Below are 27,559 nucleotides of genomic sequence, written 5' to 3' on the forward strand. Positions count from 1 at the left end.
AACACACTTGAACACAGGAACGAACAGAGGCACATTGGGAGAGGGTGTGGAATGGAGGTTTTGTAGGGCTTGTAAGGCCGGTGGGAAGGTTAGGAAGGATGTTTTAGGAGTGGTGGCTTGTAAGGCCTTGGAGAGGCCACATAACATAGAGGTCAACACATAACATAGAGGTCAACACATAACATAGAGGTCAACACATAACATAGAGGTCAACACATAACATAGAGGTCAACACATAACATAGAGGTGCAGACATGACAAAGTAGTGCCAGGTGACTATGGGGAATTGACTTAACATATAACATCCAACGGAGGAGACTACCAGGATAAACATAACAAAGGAGTAATTAGCATTATCAAACTGATGACATGGGTATCAAAGGGATATAACGTAGGGCAACATATATATATATATATTATTTAGTGCTTACATTTCTCCAAACAGTATAATAACAAAGGGCACTTATTTCATCATATCACACACAATGGAAGGAGTAAGAATAGGGCCGCCCGTGGCATCACCAAGCATAAACTGAACTGGGCTCAGTTTCCCAAAAGCATCTTAAGGCTACGTTCATCGTTAGAACCTTTGTTCTAACAGGAATAACTTAAACTATTACATTACTTTCCTCCCAAGATTTGTATTACATTTCCAGAATCTACCTATAACTATTACTACAAATCATTTTAAACAGTGGGACAAACTCCTGAGCAAATTAATCTAGGAAGGAAGAAAAGCCTGTGTCAAACTTAAAACAATTTGAATGGGTTTCTACTGGACACTGACACTGTAAATTCAATAGGCCTATGGACCTTTAACCATGCTTCTGTCCAGCAGATGGCGACACTGGATTTTATTAGTCCTCTTTTGAACAGCGCCCTTCACACCTGTATGTTATGTGCTGTCAAACTGTCAAAACTTTTTCACAAGGATACATTGTAACAATTAAATTATTATATTGAAACATCATGGCACTAACCAATTCTTATTTGAATCTAATTTGACATACAATTAATGCTATTACAATTTCAAAATAAAAGACAACATACCTAAATGTATTAAAATAAATTATTATTATTAGAAGTAGACGTAGTAGTAGCGCTATTATTATGTTATTATTAGGCCTTACTATTATTGCTGTTGTTGTTAGTATTATTATTATTATTATACGTTTGATTATTATTATTGTTTTTAGCTAGGCCAAGGCTACTAGTGATAGGAGAGTCCTGACCTGGATCTGCAAACACACACAACTAACTTGTCATATACATAGCCTATAGGCCTGCTTGTTTTGAGAGAACCATTGGACAGAGCCCTATCTTTCCGGTTTCTTTCTACCGGTAGGCTTCAGGAATCTTGCTCAGCTATTTACCCGCTATAAAGAAATGTCAAATTTGTGTTGACGGAATATACACAATTGGGATTGCCTGTCGCGGATTTTTTGGCACTCAACCATTTTAGCTGTCTCGCTCAGGTTTGAGGTTAAAGGGCATCTTGTATTTAGTGATGTATTAAAATTTGTTCTGCGACGACTCGCCCAAGAAGTGCCTTGTTTTCGCCCAGTTGAGCTGCGAGGAAATGTCTGGCTGAGGATTTGTAACCCACGAAAACCTTGGCCCGTTTTGTAATGATAGATTAATGCACCGACAATGGCAAACACGGTAGGATGACATCTTTACAGAAGTGTTTTTTTCTGAAAGCTGGCGATCTATCCATTTTGAATTATTTTAACACCAGAGTTAGTCGGAGAAGGAGAATATCAGGGCTGGGAGAGTTCTATTTTCAGTCTGGCGCTCACCTCGAAATGTGTTACATTTGTGAACTATTTCACCAGTATTAAGACAGGGGAGAAGACATTTTATTTTCTCTGTTGTTTGTACTTCAAAATGGCTTAGGAACGCTTTTATATAAACATGGAAAATATGTATCATTAAGAAGTGTCTTGTGACATTTTATTACCCTTCCAGTGCGGGTCATTTCTTTACGCTAAGAACTCTGGGAAGTGTAGTGCTTTGAGCACAGAACTTTGTGGCAGAGGGTGAAAATGTTAAACGCTTTGGTGTTAACTTATTGATACGCGTAAAAGCCCACTAAAGATAACTAAGGTACCAAGCTACTAACGTTGCACTATGCATGGTACTAGGTAATCTATAGCTGTTATAATTATGTGCAAAATGCTACGATGAGGCTAGGCGTGAAATAGACTGGCTTGGAATGAAAGGGAAAGGCCCATTCGTTCTAATGAAGGATTCCTCCTCTAACATTCTATAATGGAGCATCCTAGAATTCAACTGTCTAATGGAGCATCCTAGAATGCTGTCTTTTGAGTTCATCTCTGGTGATTTCTCTTGAGACTGCATGCTTCCTTTTGGGGTAGCGTTTGAAGGACAGAAATGAAATTGATTTCACATTCTAAGGAATCTTGACTCTTTGGTTCCGCCTTCCTATGGAGTATTCAACAGAAACATGTCAGCCATTCCTGTACTTTTATCATCAGCAAGAGGATAGGATGTAGGCTACACGAAGGCCACATCAAATAGATCCTGTTATATAGCCTAGGTTCTGCATTCCTTTTTATGGTCTGTCCAGACATTCCAAAGAATGTTGGCTATTTGCTTCCACCCTCTCGTCTCATTGTAATCCATTCTATGAATCATTAGGAATGTTGTATTAGCCAACGCGATTCTCTTCCATCAGCTTCAGTGTGTAGCCTAGCTGTAGATCCAGACACTGAGCTAAAGAGCACCCAAAAGTCTTCTGACAACTTGCATTGATGCCAAAACTGACTGATTCACTCTGTCTACGGTATCATTCTTTCTTCCTCCCCCTCTCTGTCCCCTGTCTCCTCGTGGAAGCTCTGTCCCCGTCTTTTCCCGGCCTCGTGGAAGCTCTGTCCCCCGTCTTTTCCCGGCCTCGTGGAAGCTCTGTCCCCCGTCTTTTCCCGGCCTCGTGGAAGCTGGCTGGGAGGCTAACATTAAAATAGACCTCTATTCAGAGGCTGAAGGTGCTAAACAGACAGACAGACAGACAGACGGACGGACGGACGGACGGACAGACGGACGGACGGACGGACGGACGGACGGACGGACAGACGGACAGACGGACGGACGGACAGACGGACGCAGACAGACGGACGGACGGACGACAGACGGACGGACGGACGGACGGACGGACGGACGGACGGACGGACAGACGACGAGGCATTTCCATCGAAAAGGACCCATGAGCACCAACATGTGAAATTCATAGGAGCATATCAAATTGGGTGTCAAATGAAAGTATATATTTGGGAAATGAAGGAAGGCATAGATATGTTTTTCAACCATTTTCCATCCTAAAAATTAGGAATAAGTAAAGGTTTTGATTTCTGGATAAACAGATTCAAAAGTTGTATTAGAAAACATCTACCAGAAAGTTTTAAAAGGTATTACAAATAGATAAAGACCGCTGCCAACTAATATCAACACTTATATTTCGTTTTGGAGAAATTCCTTACCTTCTTTAAATTGAAGACATATTGCCTTGTGCCTTTAAATTCCATTACCAAAAACCCACATACTGTATCTTTAAAATATTTTCTAATTTCATGCCCTTATGAAGAGGGACCATAATGAAAGTTCATAGAAGTAACAAATACAGTGCCTTCAGAAAGTATTCACACCCCTTGACTTTTTCCACATTTTGTTGTTACACATTCTGAATGTAAAATGGATTAAATTTATATTTGTTTTGTCACCGGCCTACACAAGACCAGGGAAGTTTTCCAATGCCTCACAAAGAAGTGCACCTATTGGTAGATAAATCAAACATTGAATATCCCTTTGAGCATGGTGAACTTATTAATTACACTTTGGATGGTGTATCAATACATCCAGTCACTACAATGATGCAGGCATCATTCCTAATTCAGTTGCCGGAGAGGAAGGAAACCGCTCAGGGATTTCACCATGGTGACTTTAAAACAGTTAGAGTGTAATGGCTGTGATAGGAGAAAACTGAGGATGGATAAACAACATTGTAGTTATTCCACAATAGTAAACTAATTCACAGTGAAAAGAAGGAAGCCTGTACAGAATAAAAAATATTCCTAAACATGCATCCTGCTTGCAACAGGGCACTAAAGTAAAATTGTAAAAAAGGTGGAAAAAGCTATTCACTTTTTGTCCAGAATACAAAGTAATGTTTTGTGGCAAATCCACGTACCACTCTCCATATTTTCAAGCATAGTGGTGGCTGTATCATGTTATGGGTATGCTTGTAATTGTTAAGGACTGGGGAGTGTTTCAGGATAAAAAAAAGAAACAGAAGGGAGCTCATCACAGGCAAAATCCTATAGGAAAGCCTGGTTCAGGGTGCTTTCCACCAGACACTGGGAGATGTGCGCCAAATCTACACTGGAGTTGCTTACCAAGAAGACAGTCAATGTTCCTGAGTGGCCGAGTTACAGTTTTTCCTTAAATCTACTTGAAAATCTATTGCAAGACATAAATGGTTGTCTGGCAATGACCAGCAACCAATTTGACAGCGCATGAAGAATTTTGAAAATAATAATGGGAAATGTTTCCCAATCTAGGTATTGAAAGCTATTAGAGACTTACCCAGAAAGACTCACAACTGTAATCGCTACCAAAGTTTCTTCTACAAAGTATTGCCTCGGCTGTGCATGCTTATGTAAATTAGATATTCTGTATTTCATCTTCAAAACATTTGCAAACATTTTTTAAAACATATTTTCACTTTGTCGTTATGGGCTTTTGTGTGTGTATATGGGTGAGAAACTCAAATGTAATCAATTTTGAGTTCAGGCTGTAACACAACCAAATGTGGAATCAAGGCAAGAGGTAGGAACACTTAATTAAGGCATTGTAATGGAAGACCTACAAATTAGTTATAGTAATTTTACTGATAATTTTACTCATCTTTGTTTGAATTATTAAGTGATTCATTACTAAATTGTTAACGGAATTACCAAAAAATCTGTAACGGAATTGCTGCAACTGAATTGGCTAAAATGGGAAATCATAATAGTCACAAACCACAGTTGGGTTACCTGCTACTGTCCTCCCTTCCACTGGCATACTGTTATGTTCATAGGGTTACCTGCTACTGTCCTCCCTTCCACTGGTATACTGTTATGTTCAGCTCATAGGGTTACCTGCTACTGTCCTCCCTTCCACTGGCATACTGTTATGTTCATGGGCCTGCTACTGTCCTCCCTTCCACTGGTATATGTTATGTTCATAGGGTTACCTGCTACTGTCCTCCCTTCCACTGGCATACTGTTATGTTCATAGGGTTACCTGCTACTGTCCTCCCTTCCACTGGCATACTGTTATGTTCATAGGGTTACCTGCTACTGTCCTCCCTTCCACTGGTATACTGTTATGTTCAGCTCATAGGGTTACCTGCTACTGTCCTCCCTTCCACTGGCATACTGTTATGTTCAGCTCATAGGGTTACCTGCTACTGTCCTCCCTTCCACTGGTATACTGTTATGTTCATAGGGTTACCTGCTACTGTCCTCCCTTCCACTGGTATACTGTTATGTTCATAGGGTTACCTGCTACTGTCCTCCCTTCCACTGGTATACTGTTATGTTCATAGGGTTACCTGCTACTGTCCTCCCTTCCACTGGTATACTGTTATGTTCAGCTCATAATTGTTTTCTTTGAAGAATCTAAAATACAGCACCAGTCAAAAGTTTGGACACACCTACTCATTCAAGGGTTTTTATTTAATTTGTACAATTTTCTACATTGTACAATAATAGTGAAGACATCAACTATGAAATAACACATGGAATCATGTAGTAACCAAAAACACTATTAAACAAATCAAAACATATTATATATTTGAGATTCTTCAAAGTAGCCACCCTTTGCACACTCTTGGTATTCTCTCTACCAGCTTCATGAGGTAGTCACCTGGAATGCATTTCAGTTAACAGGTCTGCCTTGTTAAAAGTTAATTTGTGGAATTTCTTTCCTTAATGCATTTGAGCCAACAGTTGTGTTGTGACAAGTTAGGGTTGGTATACAGAAGATAACCCTATTTGGTAAAAGACCAAGTCCATATTATGGAAAGAACACCTCAAATAAGCAAAGAGAAACGACAGTCCATCATTACTTTAAGACATGAAGGTCAGTCAATCCGGATAATTTCAAGAACTTTGAACGTTTCTTCAAGTGTAGTCGCAAAAAGCTTTCAAGCGCAATGATAAAACTGGCTCTCAGGAGGACCACCACAGAAAAGGAAGACCCAGAATAACCTCTGCTGCAGAGGATAAGTTCGTTAGAGTTACCAGCCTCAGAAATTGCAGCCCAAATAAATGCTTCACAGAGTTGAGGTAACAGACACGTCTCAACATCAACTGTTCAGAGGAGACTGTGTGAATTCAGGCCTTCATGGTAGAATTGCTGCGAAGAAACCACTACTAAAGGACATCAATAAGAAGAGAAATATGTCCTTTGGTCTGATGACTAAAAAATCTCAAATTTGGGTTCCAACCACTGTGTCTTTGTGAGACGCAGAGTAGGTGAACGGATGATCTCTGCATGTGTGGTTCCCACCGTGAAGCATGGTGGAGGAGGTGTGGGGGTGCTTTGCTGGTGACACTGTCAGTGATTTATTTAGAATTCAAGGCACACTTAACCAGCATGGCTCCAAAGTATTCTGCAGCAATACGACATCCCATCTGGTTTGCACTTAGTGGGACTATCATTTGTTTTTCAACAGGACAATGACCCAACACACATCCAGGCTATGTACGGGCTATTTGACCAAGAAGGAGGGTGATGGAGCGCTGCATCAGATGACCTGGCCTCCACAATCACCCGACCTCAACCCAATTGAGAGAGTTTGGAATGAGTTGGACTGCAGAGTGAAGGAAAAGCAGCCAACAAGTGCTCAGCATATGTGGGAAATCCTTCAAGACGGTTGGAAAAGCATTCCAGGTGAAGCTGGTTGAGAGAATGACAAGAGTGTGCAAAGCTGTCATCAGAGCAAAGGGTGGCTACTTTGAAGAATCTAAAATATATTTTCATTTAACACTTTTTTTGTTCACTACATGTGGGCGTCAATACAGACCCTGGTTCAATTCCAGGCTGTATCACAACCGGCCGTGATTGGGTGTCCCATAGGGTGTCACACAATTGGCCCAGTGTTGTTAGGGTCATTGTAAATAAGAATTTGTTCTTAACTGACTTGCCTTTTTAAATAAATAAACGACATGATTCCATATGTGTCATTTCATAGTTTTGATGTCTTCACTATTATTCTACAATGTAGAAAATAGTAAAAATAAAGAAAACCCTTGAATGAGTACGTGTGTCCAAACTTTTGACTGGTACTATATGTTTGACAAGTTTGGACAGTACAGTACTGAGTACAATACAGTCAGTAGAGCACTGTCGAATACAGTACTGAGTACATTACAGTACTGTACAATAATGAGTAGGGCACAGCAACACAGTATAGTGAGTAGAGCACAGTAGAGTACAGTCCAATGTGGTATAGTACAGTATATTGGACTGTATTGAACTATGCTCTACTTTACTGTACTGAACTCTACCCTACTCTGCAGTGCTGTATTGTATTGTACTGCACTGTACTCTACTGTGCTCCGCTGCACTGGGCTGTGATGTCCAAAGTTACAGATCAGGGACCCATGATGTAATTCCGTTACCGTAATTCTGTTGCAGGGTGTAAATCCACTTCACTTACTGTAGTTCAATAACCAAAATATATATTTTTTTACTCAAGGTGCCATGTCATTGCTGACACACCATTTTTTCTGCAGACATCTTTGAATTTTAATTTAGAGTACATAAAAAATCTGGTCCCATTAAAACCTGATGGAGATTTTACCTTAATTCCATTACCAAAGTTTGTGTTGGCACAGTTCTTCCACTAAATTAGTTTTTCTAACATTTTCTGTGGAAGTTATTAAGTTGTTGAACTTTAAAATCAATGTTTTATTTTTTTATTTTTTTTAAGTACATTTTTAAAGTGAAAAAACTGAGTCAAAGTCTAATTCCGTTACCGTGGAATTACCAGACATTGCTTCAGTCTGTCTAATCGATACGCTAGCTGCCCAAGCACTGACGTAGCTCTGTGAATTCTACATCATTATGACAATAGCATTCCCTCTTCTGTCTGAGACTCTCATCCCCTCTTTTATCTTCTGTACATAGCATAGGCCAGGAGGTTTCCCTGACCATGTGACCTAACCAGGAATAACTCTTGGCCCTAGCTATGGCTTCCTAAGTCTCCCAGAGGCCTTTCATACTGAAATGCTACAACGTTCTTTGTAGTTACTGCTGTAGCCTTGGGGTTACCAATAGACCAATCTGTGCAGAGGTCAAGCTGAGCTGTCTAAAAACAGCGTCAGTGAAGAAGTGAAAGAGGTTAATCTTGGAGTGATATGATAATTTGTTTCTTTCTCACTTCCCTCTTAGAGAGGCGTAGAGGAAATTGGGGGTGGGGGGGTTACTGTTTCTCGAAGGAGCCCCTTGTCACGAACACTGTTCCCACTGTCAGATCCCCCCTGCACATGCACTATTTCTATGGGCACAAGCTCTGTTTATCTCACAAACTGTTCACACCCCTCTTGTTGGCGGAGAGAACATTTCGCAGGTTTAAAGCTTATTTCCTTTCATTCTACACATTTTGTCATGGGGTGCATAGAATATGTTTCAATTTTTAAGCTAATTCTGCACATTTTGCCAAGTCTAATGTGTATTCATGTGATATTTCAGTGACTCAAACATTACAACAATCTATGGGCAAAAAATCCTAGCTAAATAACTTTGACATGGGCTAGTTGATCTGGACATTTCTGACAAGTTCTAAATATCTCTCTAAGATATGTAATGACTGACATGACAAGAGGAACTGATGATGCACTACCCAATTTCTAAATGACACCCTGTGCATTCTACTATTACAACTTCCAAGAGTAAGTTTATAACCCCCCCCCCCCCCCTACAGTTTGAGAACCTCTGGTCTCGTGGACTGAGTCACTGGGGTGAGTTGAGGCCGTCGGAATGGGCCTATCAGGGTTCAAGCTCTGTGTTTGAGATGTATATACAGGTGCTGAGGTTGAGTCAGCACAGCAGAAGTCCTTGGCAGCAGAACTAGTTCAGCTTGTTTGAGGTTGAGATTTCCTCACTCCACTCCTCAGCAGATAAATGATGATGTGTGTCTGTGTTTGGCCTGATTGCCCTGATTGTGTTGACTCTTGTTGTTTCTCTCAGGCACAGGTTTTGTATGACTTCACTGCTGAGCCTGGAAACAACGAGCTGACCGTGAGAGAGGGAGAGACAGTCACTATCACCAATCAGGTGAGCACATGACTGCCCCCCCCCCCTTCATTAGCCCGCTTCTCTCTTTCTATACCTATCGTTACCCATCTCTTTTTCTATCGCTCTCTTTCTCTTCCACATATCTCTCGATCTGTCTCTATTTTTGTCCTCATACAGTATCTTTTTCTCTCGAACCCCCCTTCTCTCGTGCGCGCTCTTCCCCCCCCATCTAACTTTCTCTCATCTTTCCCCCTCACACCACACTACGTACATCATCAGTTCTGTGTGCATTTATGTGAGTATAAAAGTATCATGTTTTGCTGGCACGCCTATATTCTGTGTCCTGTTTGAATTACATCAGCCCTGTAAAGTCACATGATCAATATCTCACATGATCCCATAGACAATAAAAGCTCCTCTCTGTAGTATGATGAGCCAAAGTGATGTCACTGTTATCATGTGGGGACGGCAGTTCAAAGGTCACTGCAGTGACTGTAACTGTTTCATCATCAAATCTGTCATCAGCCAATCACGTCATATCATGAAACCCACTCTCTCCTCACAAGGCCAATCACAGTCTCTCTTATTGGTGTGTTTTGTTTCAGGGTGTTGGAGGAGGCTGGATAGAAGCACAGAATTCCAGGGGAGAGGTTGGACTAGTGCCAGAAGACTACATTGAGGTTAGGGAGTGGCTTCATTTACACTTTATATCAAAGTCTTATTCCTTCTCATATATTGTTTCACCGTTTTTAAAATATTCTATGTATAATTCACTTTTTTTTTTACCAGTTGCAATCGCCATGTAGCCTGAACCTGTTTGTAGTGTAACTACAGTGTTACTACATATGGATAAGCAGCTTGTCTAGTGTTACTGGGATTGTCAATGGGAAAGGGCTCAGGGTTGTGGAAGGGGGTCAAGGAAAAGGCAGCACTCGCCAAGTCTCTCTGTTTTTGGGAAACCCGGACAGGATATACCCCCTTCAGGACTGGGGGTTGTATCACTATGTTTATGTAATGCAGTGGTGTAGGGACCCTTCTGAGTGGTGTGTTTCTGTGATCCAGTATCAACCAGTATGGGATGAGTCACTCTGGTCTTCTTAAAGCCAAGACAGAGATGTGAGTTCTGTCCAGTCAGTCGATGGCAGAGAGAGGAGAGGTCTGCTAAACAGTTTAGTCTTACTCCAAACAGCACCGAGTAGTCACAGCAGTAACAGATCACGGTGTGTGTGTGTGTGTGTGTGTGTGTGTGTGTGTGTGTGTGTGTGTGTGTGTGTGTGTGTGTGTGTGTGTGTGTGTGTGTGTGTGTGTGTGTGTGTGTGTGTGTGTGTGTGTGTGCTCAGTGCTTACTTTCTTTATTCACAAGATGGAAGTGCGTGTTTGTTACTATTGGGCAGACTCCCACCAGCTATTTGACCCTTAGTTGCCTCCCCAGCTGTCCTAGACAGTTTTGGTTCCACACAGGATCATAATATTCCCATTGACAACTGATATCCACATGCTGTTATTGTTCTCTTCAGTGAAAACAGCAGGACTAAAGTTCACTGTGTCTCCAAAGCAAGTGGTTTCTATCTCCGTACACCAGACTACAATCTGAGGGGGAGGTGGATACAAAACAGGGCTACTACTGAGTCTAAAGAGTTAGTTAGGATTTGTTTTTGTTTATCAGTGTATGGCTACTCAATTAGTTTCACTATACCATTTCAGTGGCCTCCCAGGTGGTTAGCCACTCAACCTTCTATAAATCAACCAGAACTTGAGCTTAGAACTTAAGGGTGTAAAATGTGGTTGTTTGTAAATATGTTTCTCTCTCTCTCTCTCTCTCTCTCTCTCTCAAATGTAAATGCTTCTCTTCTGTCTTCAGCTCCCAGGAGGAGGGGGAAATGTAGGACATGTAGCTGCCCCAGTAGCTGCCCACGCCCCAGACCTATCATTCTTTGACGCCTTCGCTGCCCCAGCCAACAACACCACTCAGAACCAGGTAGCACACAGAAGTAATGACATGTTTATCCACAGTGAGAAAATATTTCATTTCAAATAGGAGCTAATGTCTTTTAAATCATCATAATTGTGGTGTAACCTCATGTCTCTGTCTGCCTCTGGGTTTTTGTCCCAATACTTCTTTATATCATACTTCCCTTGTCTCTTCTCCTCTGCTTTTACATGTGACTCACCCCTTACTAATTCTTATCACTCTATACTAGTCCCTCCCTGCTACAGTGGCCTCTGTGCCAGCTAGACCACAATGCACTGCTCCCAACGATCCCATGGTGGTGTGATGTTTTGAGTGAAAAAGATAGCAGAATGCAGAATTGAGGGATTACCTCAGTTTTTTTATTAATCGAATGAATATTATTCTACCCATCCGAACCTCTAAAATGAAGAAGCAAGAGCAGCTGCCATAACTATTTCTGCACGGTTGTGGGTTTTAAATGATCCCTATTTTTAGATATTGGTCTAGGACTCAGCAAAAGACGGGTTACATTGTGTGATTGTGTATGTATTGAAAAATACAACAGAATGTGAGTATGAGTGAATGGGAACTACAGTGCCTTGCAAAAGTATTCACATCTCTTGGATTTAATTTTGTTACAAAGTTGGATTAACATTTATTTAATTTCCATTTTGTTGTCAATAATCTACACAAAATACTCATGTCAAAGTGGAAGAAAAATGATATATATTTTTTGTAAATTAATAAAATAACTATACTATAGTCATTGCACAAGTATTCAGCTCCCTCAGCCCATACATGTTAGAATCACCTTTGGCAGCAATTACAGCTGTGAGTCTTCTTGGGTAAGTCTCTAAGAGCCTTCCACACCTGGATTGTGCAATATTTGCCTATTATTCTTTTAAAATTCTTCAAGCTCTGTCAAGCTGTTGGGGATCATGGCTAGACAGCAATTTTCAGATCTTGCCATAGTATTTCTAGCAGATTTAAGTCAAAACTTGAACATTCACTGACTTCTTGGTAAGTAACTCCAGTGTAGATTTGGCCTTGTGTTTTAGGTTATTGTCCTGCTGAAAGGTGACCTCCTCTCCCAGTGTCTAGTGGAAAGCAGACTGAAGCAGGTTTTGCTTTAGGATTTTGCCTGTGCTTAGCTCCATCCTGTTTATTTTAATCCTGGAAAAACTCTGCAGTATTTGCTGATGTTAAGCATTCTCATACCATGATGCATCCACCACCATGCTTGAAAATAAGGAGGCAGTTACTCAGTGATGTGTGGTGTTGGATTTACCCAAATGCCAAAACGTGTATTATTTTGCCATGTTTTGTTTTCAGTATTACTTTATTGCCTTGTTGCATACAATATGCATGTTTTGGAATATATTTATTTTGTATGTTTGTGTTCTTCTTTTCACTCTGTCATTTAGGTCATTTATTGTGGAGTCACTACAATGTTGATCTATCCTCAGGTTTCTCCCATCAGTCATTGAACATTGTATCTGTTTTAAAATCACCAATGGCCTCATGGTATCATTCCCTGAGCAGTTTCCTTCCTGTCCTGCAGCTCAGTTCAGAAGGATGACTATCTTTGAGGTGTCTGGGTGGTTTAATACATAATGCACAGCATAATTATTAATTATACAACGGGTGGTTCTAATACTGAATGCTGATTGGTTAAAACCACATTCCAGCCAGTGTCTATTCCACAAGTTACCACCGGCTAAATCAATAACTTTAAAATGCCCGTTTACACTGTAAGTTAGCCGTAATTTGGCTAGCTAGCAAGCAAGGGATAAGAACGTTGCCAGCCAGTATGGTAATGGAACATTTAGGACGAACGACTGGGTCGCGTCCATAGATACAGAACAAAAAGACTGAAAGACTGGGTCACGTCTCTGGCAACCGAACCAATAGAATGAACGACCAGCCGGCTTGGGTAGCAACCCTAGCCCTCGACTTTGTCTCGGGCCTAACAACCCCCGTGCCAATATATCCTCCAAACACCATCTTCGAGGGCATTATCACTTAAATAGACCATGCTTAAAGAGATGTCTGATTTGTTAAGAGAAAGGGGAATTCCTAGTTAGTTGTACAACTGAATGCATGCTGACCCCAATAAGTTGACTGGTCAATTTAGTCATTGTCTTTTGTTTGGAGCGCTCCTGTCAGTGTTGATTACCCATAGAACTAGGCCTATAGGCTGCCTGGCCTGCGCACTAATGTAGGCATATAAATGTGCCAATTTGGGGATCTGATAGTATTTCTGGTTGGCTTCACGAACCACCAGTAATGAGCTGTGGAGCTTCTCAAAGTAATGTTTTCCTCACCTCAAACGGCAAACAAGCGAAGTCTGTTTTTACATCCATTGAGAATGACAATAGTTCCTCAATGTATTTAAAAAATCTTTCCATCTCTCTCCCTTAGGATATTTATTTTATTCAAATATTTTCTACCTGCAGACTGCAATGGTTTATTTCTTGGCTTTATAGGGTATTTTTTATGTAGTTGGCATGGTACTAAATGGTAAGATAAATTGGCATTCCACATGAGAAAGGTTGCAGTCACGGCAGAATCTGCAAAAGCCAGTAGGAGCGGGAAGAGGATGGTCGGTTCAGGCTAAGGTTTATTTTCTTCTGGTTATCTTAATCTCTGGCTCCTTCTTTAGTCATTTGTGTCTTATTTCATCAAACAGTGGGCTTAAAGCGTCAGACAAGCTCAATGTGAATTTATAGTTGATTTTATTAAAACACAAAGGGTGTGTCTAGGGCTGTTGCGGTGACCGTATTACCGCCACACCGGCGGTCACAAGTCATGAAGGCAGTCAAATTACACATGACTGTTTAGTCACGGTAATTAGGCTTCTCCAAGCTCTGATGCTGCTGATGGTCATTAGTAGCCTACCAAACTTGCTAACTGTCTGGTACTCAGCACTCTATTGTCACTCTAATTAATCTGACATCAATGTAAATGTAATAGAAAATCAAATAAAACATGGGGGGAAAGCGTCCTCTCTTTGCTTTTTAAGTGCATAGATGACATGTATTTTTTTCCCGCTGCCCCTGTGCGTGATAATGGTCTATTCTAAATCAAAACAAATGTCACACATGTATTATTTAGTATATGTAAAGACAAGATTAAATCAAGAATAGTCTGATGGGTGACAATATTAGCCTATCACTGATATGATATATTATCACTTGTAAATGATGCCCAGCATCAGAAGCAATGCCTTTTTTTTTGCCACTTTTTCTAATCATAGACGCAAACCTCATGTAGCCTAGCCCATAGGCCTATATGTTTTAAAGGTTTGTATCACAACTAAAGTGGCCAAATAACTTATTAAAATGATGCACATTAATCTGCTTTAGTAGTGCCTAACGTGTGAGTTTCAAGTTTGGGGAAGATCATTTTCACCATAAAAATGCACCTTTTATAATCAAAGCATTACATGCATAATTGCATTTTGCGGTCACTTTTGATAATGGGGTTTTCCCGCTATTGGAAAATTTGCACTTATAGCCTACTACCATGTGCGCATTGCAGCGCTTTTAATGTGAAGAAATAGCCTAATAGTTTATCAACATTTTAAGCTAAACATTCTGATCCGTTGCATCAGCCACATTGCATAAACAAAACAAATGATGCTAGTGGTTGTATTAATTTAGGATCTATCACATCCCACAACTGTCCCAGACTATGTTTGGAATATTTATTTATAGCACAAAATAGAATAGGTCAACTTTTGTGCTATGGGGATAGTAGATTGACATAGGCTAGTGCTTTTGCCGTTCGTTAGGCCTACTCATCTTGTTGGCTGACGATAAGTAAATGAGGACAGTTATTCTATTATCTTCAGTATGCAACTCTGAATTGGATAAGGACGTGCGCAGTTGCGTCCCCGATGTGTCTGTCTTCACTTGTATCCTGTGAGAAAGACCTGATCAAGACCTGACTGAGAGCCATGTGAGTGAGAGGCGCTTTAGATTGCGCAGCACACTCATGGAGAAGAGCACAACGCAGCACTCCGAGCCACAAAAGGCATGGATTTTTTAGGATGCATTACGGCCACAAAGAGGATGCCGCCATGAAATTCGAGGCATTATCATGTGCTTGTCAAATTGTGAATGAGACTATTGTGGTGTGTACAGCCTGCACAAAAAGCCTGCGCAAAAAAAACTAAGCAGAGCTCATGCCTTTCAAGCAACTTTTTTCAAATCATCAGTCATCTAATCATGAAGCCTTAAAATAAAAATTAAAAAATATATAGCTCAACGTTTGTAGAACAACTAAAGTTACATTAATAACTCTATATTAAGCATATAGGAAAACCTATTTCTTTGTTAACACCTCAACCCAGAATAGCCGCATATGCGCACTCCCTCAAATCGTTTGGAGAAAATATTTATTTTATTCAGCTTTGTTCAATTGTATTCTTCATACTATAAAATAATGCCACAGAATTCTAAGTAAATCTTGTCTGCTAAATGAACTAGTGTAGCCCACAGCCATATGGCATAGTTAGATCAGGACCTAACATCAGGGCAACTGAGTATGCTATTATGTTCTTCTGAAATAGACTACATTTTCTTCATATCATGCTTCTTTAGACCTGTCTAAAATAAATCATGGATTTATTGTCTAGGTGTAGGCTCTATTACATGGATTTATTGTGTAGGTGTAGGCTCTATTACATGGATTTATTGTATAGGTGTAGGCTCTATTACATGGATTTATTGTGTAGGTGTAGGCTATATTATATGGATTTATTGTGTAGGTGTAGGCTCTATTACATGGATTTATTGTGAAGGTGTAGGCTCTATTATATGGATTTATTGTGTAGGTGTAGGCTATATTACATGGATTTATTGTGTCAGTGTAGGCTATATTATATGGATTTATTGTGTAGGTGTAGGCTATATTACATGGATTTATTGTGTCAGTGTAGGCTATATTACATGGATTTATTGTGTCAGTGTAGGCTATATTACATGGATTTATTGTGTAGGTGTAGGCTATATTACATGGATTTATTGGACTTTTTAAAATGGCTTGTAGGCTATGTGTGGAAGCCAGGAGATGCTAAATGTTTTTGTTAATTAACAGTCAATTACTGTGAGACCGACAGTTATTTGCTTGACAATCACCAGCTGACCAAATTTCGTGACCGCCACAACCCTAGGTGTGTCCAATGTTCCCTCAATTGTTTTCCGGCACTAAGCAAATTTCAGGTATGCCCAAGTGCAAACTTGAACGTTGTGAAAATTCTGTTCAACTTCCAGTGCGCGTTTACTGTGAACACTGAGGCTGTACCCGCTTTAAGTTACAGTTTTAACAGTGGACATGGCTATTTCATCATGATGTAGGCCTGCCTACCAGAGTGGCATAGCATCAAAAACAATGGAGAAAATGCATCCCATAACATTTTAACATGGAAATCATTCAGCCTACAGTAGCAGCCACAGGCCTACATTCTATGAGACTTTTGAAAAAAGAGCATGCAGTGCTTGACATGAACCTGTTTATCCACTTGTCCTTCAGACAAGGTGACTGAAAGTGTTGTGTGATGCAAGAAACCACTTTACAAAATAAAATGCATTATTATTCCCATACCGTTATTACAGAGAATCAGACAAATTATGCTACCCTCTGCCTATTGGCTACTTAGCTTATTCAAGACTTTCTCAAAATAAAACACTACCTGTTTATGACAAAAAAAAACTCTTTACCTGACTTGCTTTTCAAAGATGTCTAGAAATGTACACATTTTGTGCTCTTGTAGGAAGCTATCACTCCTCTATTGCTGACTACAAATGATCTATAACTGGGCTAATAACTCAGTAACTAGCAAAGGATATGAACAAAATGTGCACAAGTGGCTACATGCAGCTCTCACTTTGATCTCAAAACAAGCGCATCAACTCACGACCACTCATGCTGTAAACACAGTCCAGTTCAAAGTAAATGGCACAGATCCATATGCAGTGCATTCAGAAAGTATTCAGACCCCTTCACTTTTTCCACATTTTGTTACATGACAGCCTTATTCTAAAGTGGATTCAATTGGTGAGGAAAAAAACCAATCTACATGCAATACCCCATAATGACAAAGCAAAAACAGGTTTTTGAAATGTTTGCAAATTAAACTGAAGTATCACTTTTACATAAGTTGAAAGTTGAAAGACCTTTGTCATCGATTACAGCCTAGAGTCTTCTTGGGTATGACGCTACAAGCTTGGTACCCCTGTATTTGGGGAGTTTCTCCCATTCATCTCTACAGATCCTCTCAAGCTCTGTCAGGTTGGATGGGGAGCATTGCTACACAGCTAATTGCAGGTCTCTCCAGAGATGTTCGATCGGGTTCAAGTCCGGGCTCTGACTGGCCCACTCAAGGACATTCAGAGACTTGTCCGGAAGCCACTCCTGCGTTGTCATGGCTGTGTGCTTAGGGTCATTGTCCTGTTGGAAGGTGAACCTTCTCCGCAGTCTGAGGTCCTGAGCGCTCTGGAGCAGGTTTTCATCAAGGTTCTCTCTGTACTTTGCTCCGTTCAGCTTTCCATCGATCCTGACTAATCTCACAATCCCTGCCGTTGAAAAACATCCCCACAGCATGATGCTGCCACCACCGTGCTTCACCATAGGGATGGTATTGGCCAGGTGATGAGCAGTGCCTGGTTTCCTCCAGACGTGATGCTTGGCATTCAGGCCAAATAGTTCAATCTTGGTTTCATCAGAACAGAGAATCTTGTTTCTCATTGTTCGAGAGTCCTTTTGGTGCCTTTTGGCAAACTCCATTTGGCCGAGCGTCTTGGTGGAAAATGCTTTATTCAATCAATTTTAGAATAAGGCTGTAACGTAAGAACATTTGAAAAAGTTAATATGATCACACCAGTAATAGATTCATTGTTGTATTACTTGTGACGCACAGCTGAGTAAGCATTTAAATAATTCACTTTTTATTTTAATTTTACTGGGCTGGTGGTGCCTGCATCTGATGGTCAGTCTCAGCAGAGGGAGAGAGCAGCAGACTGAGGGTCCACTCCTCAACATCCCTCCGCTCTTCCTTTCCTCCACTGACCAAAAGGGCACACTGTCTTCCAGCTGATGGCGAAACTAGAGTCGCACCACATTATTTCTTCCTCATCCACAGATTCATGTTGTTACTCCTATGAACAGAGAAAGTTAAATATTCCTCGATATTAAAAAAGACCCAAGCTGTTAATAATAATAATGCAATCCTATAGAAACACTTTCCTACTCGTTCATTACTGCTGCAGTGCTTGTTGTAGCGCGGAGTGGAAATAGGAAGAACGCGCATTTTATGGTTTCTAAAAGTGTTGAATACAAAGTGTTGATAGTGCTGTGTAAGAACTTAAACATGAACTCATAAAAACAGCAGCTCTTTGCTGTATTCGGTGACAGTCTCTCTCTAGTCATGTTTTTGAAATCTCACAGTATCAATTTTACTGTAGCTTTCTTTTAATGCCTGCTACCTTACTGTAGACACGGTCATCTGAGCCATCTGATTGGCCAGCGGTAGGCCTATAGTGCACTTAATTTACTCTCTGGTTGTGCCGGGAAGGCAGTGTTTGTACCTTCAGACACATGAAATGGTTCAAAATGGCAACAGTTTGCCTACCTGGCGCAGGGAAGCTAAATCAGGTGCACCTACCGCCAACAGCCTGAGACAAATACAATAAAAAGAGGAAAACAAGGCTTTATCCTTGTTTGTTGTTACAGAAATGTTTGGCGATCGACTAGAAATGCCTTGGAGCTCGATCAGTCAATCGCGATCGACCTGTTGGTGACCACTGCTCTAGAAAGTGAAGTTTAATCTTGTGCTTCTCTCTGTGGGCTGGTATTTCTGTGCGGCAGTCCCGGAGGAGCTGCGTGGTAGTCTTGGGCTACTGTGCGCACGCACACGTGCCGCTTAGAGGGCACATTGGGTGTGTCTATATATGCAAAAATACATGTTTTAAAATTTCGACCAATCGATTGTTTGAAAGAACAGACTACTTCCGGTCGACAATTTTTTAATTTATTCTTTGTTGTTGTCAGCGACAGCCCTATATTTGTTACCCATCTACCAATCCTATTATTTAATGCAAAGTGAATCCATGTAACTTTTTATGTGATTTGTTAAGCCAAATTTGACTCCTGAACTAATTTAGGCTTGCCTAAACAAAGGGACCGAACACTTATGCAACAACTATATTTTAGTTCTTACATTTTGTATTCCGAATTTTTTTTTTTTACTTCTCCACTTTGTTATTACAGAGTGTTTTGTGTATATTATTGACAAAATATGACAATTAAATCCATTTTAATCCCACTATGTAACACAATAAATCCAAGAGGAATCCAAGGGGTCTGAATACTTTTACAAGGCACTGTATGCTAGATGCAAGCTATTTATTTTTCTTGGAAAATGGATAGCTATACAACTGTGAAGACATGGTACCCCTATTATAAGTTAGAGGGGAGTCAACAACAGAACACCAAATTACTGTCTCTCATCAAATATTCTTACTTCACTGTGGCCCCTGCTTGGTGTCCGCGTTGCCCAGGTTACCCTTCACTCACAGGCGCTTTGTGATGATGTCACCCTCTCTCCCCTCAAGGTGGATGTTGGGGCCTGTAGTCCTCAGCCGGACACCCCCGACACCCCGGCCCCACCTTCCTCCTCTTCCCCTGACGAGGTAACCAGCACCGAGCGGTGGTCAGGGGCACGAACATGGCCCCGTCCCCCACCTCCCATCTCAAATCTTCCCCCCTGCAACCCCCACCCCCAGCTCAGCCTGCAAGAGCATGATCTTACATTGTACCACCCCCACCCTCTCCTACACCCCACTCCCTAAACCAGGGTCCACTTACTTTCTGCCCATCAAACTACAACTGACCTGGAGCCAGTTAACAAGGGTAAATGTTAACTGGAACCTCCAAATCAGAGGCCAAATCAAGCCTACCGACCCCCTACACCTCCAGACACGCATCCCATCACAGATGAATGATCAGCACATCTCTGATACAACATGCACCGCTATAGATCAATGTTTCTTATTACCAGCACTAAACACCAAACGAATGATCTCAACATTCACGGTTCCCTATAACCAATCAATTATTACAGTGATCAGTGAACAAGCTCTCCCACCAGGCAAGAGCCAGCAATCATTTGTCTCAATTCTACCATTGTTTTTATATGTTGTAAACAAAGTGTTGGACAATTCAGCAGAATAAGTCAAAACTCCTGCAGTTTGTTCTGTGGTAACACACTACAGCTGCTATGAGCCTGTGTCCCCCACCACTCTGGTCCTCTAATGTACTCTCTCTCCCTCTGTTTGTTTTGTGGCTTACTGTAAGTAGCCTATCATGGAGATGTTTGGTCAGCAACTTCCTATCCAAACGCGCACACATCTCACATACACACACACACACCATCCACACAGGGCTCTCCAACCCCGTCTAGGAGAGCTACCGTCCTGTAGGTTTTTCGCTCCAACCTTAATCTAGCGCACCTGATTCTAATAATTAGCTGGTTGATGAGATGAATCGGGTCAGTTACGACTGGGGTTTGAGTGAAAACCTAGAGAAGGGTAGCTCTCCAGGAACAGCCCTGAACTACACACACATGCTTGCGGCATAGCCAACGTCTGCCCCATACGCATGGCATGCAGTCGTCCTGTGGATTGTCTTGATGCAAAATTCTTCTATGGTCTCAGTGAATGAAGTACTGACTGACTGACTGTAGAACGCATGAGATGTGTGTCTGTTCTGCTTGTGTTGTCCTTCACCACATGTAGTCCTCCAGCCATGGAAATGACTGGGAGAAATGCTTACAGTGACATGTTGCATCCTGCCGTGCCTTGGCATGATCTGAATGGTACAGTGCAGTGCGTCACAATGCTGGACTTGAATACGAGGCATGAATTTCTCAATTATTTAGATAAGCGTGACAGTGGCATTGTGCGAGAGAGATGTTTCTGCATCATTTTGTGTGACTTGAGGAAACACGCTGTACCTTCAAGTCCAGGGTTCAACTTCCGTACCATTCAACACACAATCACACGTGAGTGTGTTGCCTGACTCTGTATTTTGAGTGGGATGTGTGGGGAGGGAGTCTGACAGGTAAGGGTTGGAGTGAGAACACCATCTGTCCATTTTTCTCAAGCAGTCTTGTATTCAAATTTCTGTCAAGTTATATACCCTGTCATTTCTTTCCCTGACAAGTCATTTAAAACCAGTATTGGTTGATTTGTTAAAAAGGCTGTCCTCTACCCCTACCTATTTTTCTCTCTCCTCTCTCTCGCTCCTCTAGGCGAGTAACGGTAAAGACCCGTGGTCGGTATGGAACCAGGACACCACGGGAGGTTCCTCCAACAACTGGGCGGCCCAGCCAGAGGGCACCATTACAGGCAAGAGTGCTGCCCCTGACCCCTGGGGCTCCACAGCACAGAGCCATCCTCAGGCCTACCAGGGCCCAGGTAAGAGTCACTGTTCTAAAGGAACTAAAGGGCAATGAGGGCCCCTTTATGGACCTTAACACTTTGGTAATAATTTGCTAGTAATACTGTAGTGAAGACCTACTTTAGCAAGTTTCTGGCAAAAGACTTGCAGAAAGATGTCTCCAGAAAATATATTTTCCCCTTGTTATACCTCTTTTTAGGAACTTTATCCATTGTTAATATCTATGTTTTGGGAATAAGAATATAGCCTTTGGCATACATGAAGAGTGGTGTTTTGCAATGCATTTTCTAGGTGTGATCTTAAACAGGGGAGGGTGATGTCATCGATAGTTATGAGATCACTTGCCTTTGCAGAGTTTTTGCTGGCTTTGGTTTTTCACTTCCCGTTTTAAAACTATTTATATCCTGAATAAAGAAGTGACTGATTGAATGAACGAAATAACAAAGTGCCTCTTTTTCCTTCCAAAGATATCTATCCATATCCCTACCTTATTGACTGGTCAGGTATCCCACCATGCATTGCCTGCTGGGAGGGTTTCCCTGTTTGTGCGAGTGACTGTTTTTTGTTTTAAGAAAATGTCTGGCATGTGTATAACCAGTAAATGTACATTATTTTCTCTATTGCAGGCATGTGTTTGCATTGTGTGTATTTTCTCTCAAGAAAGCTATTCACAGTATTTATAGCTTAACACTTAATTGGTTGGTTTTGTGGATATATCTAACTGATTATCTAGACTGATATAATAGGTTTGTTGTTTCTGTTTGGATACATACTGTACAGTATATTTATAATTTTTCTCTCAAAACATAGCACGGGGTAGTGCAGTGCAGTGGTTTTCAAACCTCTCATTGGGCACCCAAGATGTTTCGTTGGAGCCCTGAAGTAGCTCACCTAATTCTCTAATCAAGGGCTTAATGATTAGTGATTGGAATCAGGTGTGCTAGCTCTGGAATAAGAACGTCTGGGGGTCCTCGGAGAGGTTTGAAACCCGCTGGTCTATTGCATGTTCTCTGATCTCGGTTTTAGGCTTTTTATGCTGTATGGTCTCTCTTCCATGTATTTGGTTACTAAGGGTGTGTGTGTGTGTGTGTGTGTGTGTGTGTGTGTGTGTGTGTGTGTGTGTGTGTGTGTGGGTAGGAGCGGAGGAAGATGAGTGGGATGATGAGTGGGATGATGTGAAGTCAAACTCTGAGTCTGGAGATGGAGGGGCCATCCAGAGAGGAGGGGCTACTGGCTCCTCCATGAAGATCTCCCTCAACAAGTAAGACAGCTGACTACTACTCCAAACCATCACACTGAACCCACAAACACTAGCCATGACCTAAAGACTACTTTTACCCAGATTTTACCCACGGTCATAAACATTGAGTCAATATACAGTTTGGCCATCTTAGTTTGCGGTTGAGAATCTGAGATGTTTGGTGGAGGATAGTTAGCCCAACTCTGTTAAACCATTGCCGTTGGATTTCCAGACTGTCAAGTGTCCCTTTCTACCTAACCCCTGACACTTAACCCCTGACCTTTACCCCTGTGTGTTCCTCTTTGAGCAGGTTCCCCGGGTTTTCCAAGTCTGGCCCTGAGCTGTTCCTCCTCTGCAAGCAACCACCCAAGGGAAAGGAGAAGATAACCATCTATGTGAGTTGGTGGAGGACTTTCATCAGTACTGGACATTGAATGGAGTGTGGTTGGCTGTGTTGTTTAGCAATTTTTTGTACTGTAGTCTTTTCAAATTGCTGTAGGATTTATCTTGTAGGATTTAGTAGGGTTGTCTCTGCTCCTTCTCAGATGGGGGAGGTTGGTCCAGTGTGGTCCTATCCAGAGGCTCAGCTGGACTGTGTCGTAGCCGACCCCAAGAAGGGCACCAAGATGTACGGCCTGAAGAGCTACATCGAGTACCATGTCATACCCAACGTAAGTGTCTGTGGGACCACTACTAGCATCAATGTGAATGGTCATTAATGTTTCTGGCTCTATCATTTCTAGGGACAGATACATTGTTCAGATGCCTGATATAACAAGCTGTCTCAGAGAAAAGCTGCAGTTGCCGAAAGCCAAGATTATGCCAACCCATTGGCATTATAGTGCATGTTAACTTTGTGTGATTGGTTTGCAGACCACAAACAGACCCGTCAATCACCGATACAAGCACTTTGATTGGCTGTATGAGAGGCTACTGGACAAGTTTGGTTCAGCCATCCCCATCCCCTCTCTACCGGACAAGCAGGTCACAGGTGAGAGACTGACCTGCTAACCTCTCGTCTTCTCTCCTCCACTGAGACACCTTCTGTCTATCCTATACGAGAGGAGTTCACTTAATGTAGGAAGGTATACGGGGAGCCTGGGGTGCTCCTTTCAATGCACACCGCTTATATCTGCTCTCTCTCCCTTTCTCCCTCCCTCCCTCTCTGCCAGGGCGTTTTGAGGAGGAGTTTATCAAGATGAGGATGGAGAGGTTGCAGGGCTGGATGACCAGGATGTGTCGGCACCCTGTGGTCTCCAACAGCGACGTCTTCCAACTCTTCCTGACCTACAAGGACGAGAAGGTACAGTAGGAGTCTTCCTCATCTTCCTCCCCCAGGAACAGCAGAGGGGTGCAGTATCAGACTGGACATGGAGCTCTGATTGTACAGGACTGGTAGTGACACTGAGGATTGGCTACTGAGCACTGTGTGTTGTTGCAGGACTGGAAAACAGGGAAGAGAAAAGCAGAGAAAGACGAGGACGTGGGAGTGATGATCTTCTCCTCCATAGAGCCTGAAGCCCCCGACCTGGACCCCATCGAAGTGTGAGTGACATCACACCACTCTGCAGCAGACATACACAATATGAAATGTTATGGGGTGTTTTTCTTCATTTGTTTCCATTGCGTAACAGGGAGCAGAAGTGTGATCAGTTCAGTCGTTTCACCAAAGCTATGGATGATGGTGTGAAGGACCTACTCACAGTGGGCCAGGAGCACTGGAAGAGATGCACAGGACGTATGTATACACTACATAAACACTACACAGCAGCTATGCAGCCTACATAGTTATAACATGACCGAAACTGTGTGTGTCCTCAGCTTTGCCCAAAGAGTACCAGAGGATTGGCAAGGCCTTCCAGAACCTCTCGTCTGTCTTCACCAGCAGTGGATACCAAGGTAGGCCTGCTTGGACAGACATTTACCCCAATAAATGGGATATATATGGATCTCCGTATGTTTTAGCTTGTTCAATAGAAGTGTTGTTGCGTGTAATGTAAAAAACATGTTCTTGTATCTGCAGGAGAGGCCACCCTCACCGATGCCATGACTTCAGCAGGAAAGACCTATGAGGAGATAGCTCAGATGGTGGCTGAGCAGGTACAGTACCAGTACAGAAGTGTCATAACCTGCAGGTGTCTCTCTTAACCCTGTATCTCCTCTGGGTTAAAAGAAATGATCAGAATGTGTGGTTATTTTCAGTGTCAGAATTGAATTTCCATTTTATTTTTATTTGATCATTTAAAAACAAGATAGTGTTAGGTTCTGAACAAACAGAGTTAAAACTCAAACGGATGACTAGGAAAAATCTCAAACCAAGTTTATTCACCCACTGGGTCATACACCTGCAAAGACAAAGCATGATTACACAAGCACATATATTTATAACCTCCCACTAGGCAGGGTCAACTCCTTACACATCTAGACAGCCAATACATCTCTGTCGCTAGGCAGGAACTTAATTGGTTTCTCTCACTGGTGTAGTCATGGCCCTTCCTGATGCTAGAACCTTGGTGGGTGTGAAAGTGTATGTGTGTGAGATATGACTGTAGTAGGAGGATTGTTGTAGTGGGCCCCTCTGGCCCCCCTCCCAGAGGTTTCTTCTCAGTTCATCTGTTGACTTAACCTCGAGCCGAATTCCCCGCTCCTCTCTAGTTCCGCAGCTGGCCTGCCTTAACAGAGACTAACTACACTGTTGCCCTTTACCTCCCTCCTTAGGAACAGAATATGAACTTTCTGCACTTCCCTTTGTCTCACTCAATAACTTTCCATACACCAGATTCCTATCCACCCTTCATTGACCCCAACATATACATTCCTTGTACATGAAAAGTATCAATAAGTTTTAGTATAGTAAAATGAATAACTATATTTCAAGCTAGAATCCAACAATATGCATACAAAATGATTCAATTGATTAATAATCATCGAGGATGAACACAAAAAAGCACAAAGGTCTATGACTTATTTCCATTGTGGTCCTCTTTCATGATAGTGTTTGGCATAATGTGGCAGGATAAAAAATATACATCTAAATTGGCAGGTCAATTTGGTTACTTAGTCATAAGAACACAAAAACATCCAGTTTACACACTATACACAAAGGAACTCTATTTGGTCATCATCATTGGGCTAGGAGGGATTGCTCACACAAGCACACTATCCATTAACTAGGATTTCACCTTCCTTTTAATGCTACTCAGTGGGAATAGTTTTAACACAGACACATTATTCCACTCAGATGCTGCTGAAGAGTCTCCTGTTGAGAGTGTAGTTGCTCAAGGGCTGTAAATATGTTTTAGTATTTCAAAGGAAATGTGTGCTATACGTCAGACGTAGCCTTGTTTTTGTTTTGTCTCAGTAGTTGTTGAGGCCTTGGAATCCAAAATAAGCCTTTGAGGGAATGTATGCTTGAGGAGCAGCTTTGGACGGGGGGGGGGGGGGCAATTTCCTGTTGCTCTGTGTACTTCCTGTAGCCCCAGAGGCCTTGTGCTCTATTCCCATTCCTTTGGTCTCTCTTTTCTCTTCATCGCCCCAAGCTGCTCCTGTCTGATGTCACTTCCTGGATGTCTGCGTGCGTTTCCTGTGGCCTCACAGTGTCTGTTTTATAACCTAGTTCTGACCTTCTTTTGACCCTTTCACTAAGCATCCTGTGTGTGAGGTGTGTGTTATCTGAAGGGAAGAGGTCAAGACTTGTATGATTACTCCATGACATTCATTTAAAGCCAGCAGCACTAACCAGAACAAAATATGTTCACTACGTTCCTCTGACAGTTCAGTTGAACATAATGTTTGAATATCAGTTAGACTTATATCTATGATATATCTAGACTTATATCTATGATGGTGTAGTGTGGTTTGTACTGAAATCAAAGCCCCACCCTGTTTTTGATGTTGTCGCAGCAGCGTCCACATGGAGGACTCATCTGGTAAGCATGTGTTGCTCCAGTCCAGAGGTTTCTGTCCTTGGTCCAGACTCTTTTTGACCTTTTGACCTCCACCAATCATTAGCATTAGCTGTGTAGTTCCAGTCCTGGGTAGTTACTAGCACTCAGACACAGTGCTATGTATGTATGTGTGTGTGTGTGTGTGTGTGTGTGTGTGTGTGTGTGTGTGTGTGTGTGTGTGTGTGTGTGTGTGTGTGTGTGTGTGTGTGTGTGTGTGTGTGTGTGTGTGTGTGTGTGTGTGTGTGTGTGTGTGTGTGTGTGTGTGTGTGTGTGTGTGTGTGTGTGTGTGTCAGTTCCCTACCTTGGTTATCTGGTAATGTTTGGATGGATGTGTTATGGATCTCTCCCATGACCAAGCACGTCTTTGTGGATGTTGTTTTCCCTCCATGGTTCTTTATTATCTTTGTTTTTGGTCATTTTTCTATAGTTTTTTTGTGGTTTTCTGTTTTTTTGCTATTTGAGACATTGCTATTACATTTCTTTCTGATGATGTCACAGTTGTATTATTGTACTCATCTTGTTCATTGGCTTTTCTGGCTCAGTACCAAAAGTGTAATGTGAATTGGCTTTTGCTCTGTTTGCAGGGGATATTGTTGTGTGTGTGTGTGTGTGTGTGTGTGTGTGTGATTGATATCTAATTGTCCATGTTCTCTCCCT

General features: G+C 41.8%; 1 protein-coding gene across 4 annotated transcripts in view; it reads left to right on the forward strand.

The window, feature by feature from the left end:
* Positions 1 to 1,315: 1,315 nt before the first annotated feature.
* The window catches only part of snx9b (sorting nexin 9b), a 28,919-nt gene continuing 2,675 nt past the window's right edge, over positions 1,316 to 27,559 (forward strand). Inside the window, exons 1-15 of one of the 4 annotated variants that reach the window (XM_014205569.2) lie at positions 1,316 to 1,662; positions 9,256 to 9,342; positions 9,909 to 9,983; positions 11,165 to 11,281; positions 19,870 to 19,947; positions 21,567 to 21,732; positions 22,853 to 22,976; positions 23,263 to 23,350; positions 23,501 to 23,626; positions 23,829 to 23,946; positions 24,128 to 24,258; positions 24,397 to 24,500; positions 24,590 to 24,693; positions 24,777 to 24,854; positions 24,979 to 25,055. In XM_014205569.2, the coding sequence (XP_014061044.1) occupies positions 1,651 to 1,662; positions 9,256 to 9,342; positions 9,909 to 9,983; positions 11,165 to 11,281; positions 19,870 to 19,947; positions 21,567 to 21,732; positions 22,853 to 22,976; positions 23,263 to 23,350; positions 23,501 to 23,626; positions 23,829 to 23,946; positions 24,128 to 24,258; positions 24,397 to 24,500; positions 24,590 to 24,693; positions 24,777 to 24,854; positions 24,979 to 25,055 (1,485 nt within the window). In that variant the 5' untranslated portion in view covers positions 1,316 to 1,650. 4 annotated transcript variants of the gene reach the window in all.

Source organism: Salmo salar, chromosome ssa06, assembly GCF_905237065.1.
Source record: "Salmo salar chromosome ssa06, Ssal_v3.1, whole genome shotgun sequence".
In the NCBI taxonomy this organism is placed as follows: domain Eukaryota; kingdom Metazoa; phylum Chordata; class Actinopteri; order Salmoniformes; family Salmonidae; genus Salmo; species Salmo salar.